The sequence below is a fragment of the Mytilus edulis genome, chromosome 14 (assembly GCF_963676685.1).
Source record: "Mytilus edulis chromosome 14, xbMytEdul2.2, whole genome shotgun sequence".
Lineage (NCBI taxonomy): Eukaryota > Metazoa > Mollusca > Bivalvia > Mytilida > Mytilidae > Mytilus > Mytilus edulis.
In genome coordinates this window covers 36,413,334-36,418,286 of record NC_092357.1, presented here as the reverse complement: position 1 = coordinate 36,418,286, position 4,953 = coordinate 36,413,334, and the positions used below count along the sequence as shown (strand labels likewise).

The following is a 4,953-nucleotide window of genomic DNA, read 5'->3' as shown; positions in this document are numbered from 1 at the left end:
TTTGTAACTCTTGTGGATTTTGTTTTATTATGTACATATCTTTATCTGAATTAAAAATTCAGTGTATTTCTGAATGAAAAAAGCTTATTCTTACTACAGTAGAAATTAATACCGATAGTTCTTAAACAAAATAGATGAAATGATGTCATTACGCATTAAGTTATGCAATATAATACGCAATGTTCTAAACCTTTACCTGAAAACCCACAGCTTAACATAAAGTATCCTTAGAGTCCGGTATGTTTGATTTTTTACGTATTACTACAACTGAAAAATGGAAGAAAATACCAAGTTATATATCAATTTATTATGAAGGCAAAATTCATCCTTTTCTTAATGAAAAAAAAACGTGCATTGTCTTTTGTAGGTACTAAGTATTTTATGAAATGTTCTAGCACACAGATTTCTCATGTGTTGCGATGAGAGACAATTTAAACGACTTTGAACAACAAAACCTTTCCTCCATCGTTGCATATCACCAATGTTCTATTTCCCTTGTCATAATACGCAGTTCGTGGCAAGCGAAGTCCATCCGATGTTGTCAGTAACGTCTTACTGTTTTTCCCGTCATGTTGAACTGTTGTTAGATTTTCGCTATCATGGCTTACAACGAAAACATTATTGTAACAATCTGCTGTGATATCTCTTGGAAAGTTGATGCTGTCATGTTCAAAATGCCAAAATTCGTTCCCATTCAAATGACAACAATGCACTATGTTGCTATCCCAATCTGAGTAAACTATCTTTTCGTTACTCAAATAGATGCGTGATACACTTTCAGATGCCGTTTTTATTGTTTTCAATTGTCTTCCAGATAAATCCAGGACTTGAATACAGTCTCCTTGAGCAACATAAAGTTTCATATCCGCATGAGATACACCCCAGCAACTCTTATGTAAACTGATCTTATTATCAACGTTGACATAATTGTTATTCATTATTTCTAGGTATGATGAAGCTCCGTACGTCACGACAATACGATCACGATCTATCACGTCAATAGCGTATGGTGGGCCAGATACTCGTATATCACGGATAAGTTTACCTGTATCGCTGTACTCAATTAAAAGTTTATCATTTGTGTCGTTCGCTATCATTAAATGACCATTAGGCAATATTACACAATCTGAAACATTCAATTTATCATGGTAATGTGTCTTCGTCATTTGAAAAGATTTGATTAGCTGGAGTTTGAAGTCGGATATGTTTCTTGACGTGGGGATGTTGATCTCCATTTGAGCCTGGTCTATTTTTGGGTCCCTAAAATCAAGTTTGGTGGAAGATTCTGAAACTAATATTTTACCAAAGTCATCAACTTCGTTGGATAATTTTTCGATTAAGCTATGAAAAGATACATCTAATGCATAATCCTTGGAAACACCGAGTTCAGTCTTAATGGTTTTTATCTCGTCTAAGATCTGCTTATTGATATGTCGCGTTCCAAGAAATACTTGTATGTCAGAAGAAAATTGTTTAATATGAATTGATTGTTCCCTTAACTTAGTAAGCATTTCTTCTGTTGATTTTAGCTTTTCGAGGTTGTTCTTGTATTTTGATTTACAAGTGCGAGATGTTGATCTTAGTTCGTTTAACAAATTTTCCTCTAATTTGTCGAGATGGACGTTTATTTTAGTTCTCGTGTCAAGAACAATGGTTCTGACCTCCAGTTCTTGTTTTTCGATTTCCTTTGTAGCAGATTCACGATTCTTGATGCATTGTTGCACGTTGCGCAAAGTTCCCTCAATCGTCTCCTCTAGATCATTTAAAGCAGAGGATTGTCCTGATTTTGCTGAGTTTGCACTTATTGGTATAACATCAGAACACGTTTTGTGTTTGGACGGGACACATACAACACAAAGGACTTCGTCGTGACTTTTACAGAACCATTGCAGGTTTTCACCATGCTGCTCACATATTTGGGAGATTGAAACATGTTCAATCTTGCGGTAATCTTCTATTGTAATCACCTTATGGTTTCTTGTGGTTTTACCTTTTCTGTGAACGTTTTCACACTCTCTACATAACCCCTCTTCACAATTTGTGCACCATCTCCCTGCGTCCTTCGTGACGTCATCAAACAAACACGGACCACATAATATATCTTTTTCTAAAGACATTCGTACTTACTGAAAGAAGTGAAAAATAAGATTTAGTTTCTTAAAATCATATTCACAATCGTTGTCGTTGGTTCGTTCAAAAGCCCATCCCCACTTCTAGTAATATGTTAATGTTTAAATATATCTTTCAAAATCATCAAATAATTTATATGCATTTACTACTATTGATAAATAATTGATACACCTCTTCACTAGAATTTATCAAATTTTAACATATTTGTTATGTTAGGGTAGTACCTATTGGACAGAAGCTTGTAGTATATCTAGAGGAAAAGTTTCCTAATTTTTTCCCGATTTTAGTTGGGTCTGTGACTAATACTTGGTTTTGCGGAACTCTCACAAATATTTGAATATGAACTTGTGCTACGACCTAAATTGAGCCTAAATCATTTTTAGTCTTACTTAGCCCAATATAAAAAAGAAGATGTGATTGCCAAATGAAACAACTATCCACAAAAGACCAAAATGACACAAACATTAACAACTATACGTCACCGTACGGCCTTCAACAATGAGCAAAGTCCATACCGCATAGTCAGCTATAAAAGGCCCCTATAAGACAATGTAAAACAATTCAAACGAGAAAACTAACGGCCTTATTTATGTAAAAAAATTAACGAAAAACAAATATGTAACACATAAACAAACAACAACCACTGAATTACAGGCTCCTGACTTGGGACAGGCACATACATAAATAATGTGGCGGGGTTAAACATGTTAGCGAGATCCCAACCCTCCCCCTAACCTGGGACAGTGGTATAACAGTACAACATAAGAACGAAAGACTATTTTATACCCTTATGATATGCTTTTTGTATTTTTTATTCCTTCCATTTCCATTTAAAGTACATTTTATACACATGGAAGGATTGTTTAAAAAAGTGCTATAAAATATTCCATCTTTATGTAAGGCCCCCCCTTCATTCGAAAACCTCTATTATCAGACACAGACTCATTTGAATTTGGAATAATTGTAAAGAATCTGGTACTTTAGATGAGTATTATATTGCTTAAGGTACATGGTAGATTAATTATTAAGGCCTTTAAAAAGTTATTTTTGTTATATTTGAATTCGTAAAGTCCCATATCTTGATAGTTGAAAAGACAATAACAATCAAACCCAAGGAGTAAACAAAGACTCACAAAACGAAAGGACATTTACAACAGTTATAAATAATAATTAAGAAACACAACGAACTCCACTAAAAACCGGGAGTGAAATCAGGTGCTCCAGAAGGGTAAGGATTTTCTGCACCCTTTTACGGCACCTGTCGTGTTATTTCAATGTTCAGTTCGGTAATGATAGAAGGTTATTATAAATAAGGAAGAATATCAGATGTGATTTCTGACACACTTTTGTCAAAATAGCCAATCAGCTCATGATGGCGACCGTGAATTTCTGGAGAAGTGACCTTAATTTGATTGATTCGTAACCCTGTCTTAGCAACTTTTGAGAAACAGGATTCCTCGTTCAACAAAATCAACGTACTTTGAGCTAGCTCTAGAGTAACGTATCAATTGAGACACATATACTCCATATGCTGGTGTCGCTGGGATGTTGCTACACAGAAATGGAAAGTTGACTATAGGAAAATCAAAATAATCGTGTTTGTCATAAATTTTGGTATTCAACCTTACATCAGTAGTCATTTCGAGAAAAATGTATAAATATGAAGCAGATTTATCTGTGAAGGTAGTATCTTTAATTTCAAGTTCACTTGGATATATTTAATGTTAGTGATCACTGAATCTATTATTATTAGATACAGTACATCATCAATATACCGAAAGGTGAAATAAAAAGACTGGGCTTATTTCTTTTCTCCTTTCTGTACACGCCCTTGGATAAATTCTGATTCATATGAATAAAAAAACAAATTTGCAAGTAGAGGAGCACAATTTGTACCCATTGGGATTCCAATAGTCTGTTGGAAGACCAAACCTCCAATGTCAACAAAATGTTGTCAATTAAAAAGTCCAGCATGGCAGTGATATCCTCTTCGGTATATTTTTTCCTTGACTCTGTATGATTTATCACAAAGTAAGCTGAATTCCAGCTCACAACTAGATATTTAAAACGTCTAGTGCCCTTTTTGTTAAAGAAGCATAAGCTGACAAGTTCTTTCTTCAAATTAAATATGGATTGTTGAATATAAAATTACTTCATATTGTCTATAAAATATATACTTTTGTTATGAAACTTAGAAAGCAATCACAAAATTCATTCAAATTTTGTCATACAAAGTTTTATTCTATTTAATTAGGTCCGATTGTTTGTTAAAAAAGTACGGCCTCTAATTGTAACTCATATATTGTCAATTAAGAAAGCAAGCATCGTGATTAATAGTATGTCACTTCGAACCAGATTGATTTTTTACAAAGTATGAATTTGATCTCTTCATAAATTAAGATAATTATATTTACGTCGGTCAATCTATTTATGAAACAAAGCCGTACCATTTTTTTTCAAATTGTCATTTAGTTTGGAATACTTGTGTAAAAGATAGAAAAGTCATACATGTATGTTTAATACTACTGCAAGAGGAAAAAGACTGAAACAGATTATATTAGTATCCATATCTTATTCACGCTTGTCCTAAAAAAGTTAGTTACACAATAACGTGAAGACCGACTTTGATAGTTGATCAAACTAATGTAAATAGATATAAGAAGATGTGGTATGAGTGCCGATGAGACAACTCATCATCCATGTCAAAATTTATAAGAGTAAACCGGTCAAGGAACGGTCTTCAACACGGAGCTGAGACTCACACCGAACAGCAAGCTATAAAAGGCCCCAAAAATTACTTACAATCAAGATACACAGGCAAAT

At 33.8% G+C, this 4,953-nt stretch overlaps 1 protein-coding gene across 1 annotated transcript; it reads right to left on the bottom strand.

The window, feature by feature from the left end:
- Positions 1-357: 357 nt before the first annotated feature.
- On the bottom strand, positions 358-2,117 carry LOC139504165 (transcription intermediary factor 1-alpha-like). The gene has a single exon (XM_071294229.1). It carries the CDS (start codon positions 2,115-2,117, stop codon positions 432-434), a length of 1,686 nt encoding a protein of 561 aa, XP_071150330.1. The 3' UTR covers positions 358-431.
- Positions 2,118-4,953: the final 2,836 nt, after the last annotated feature.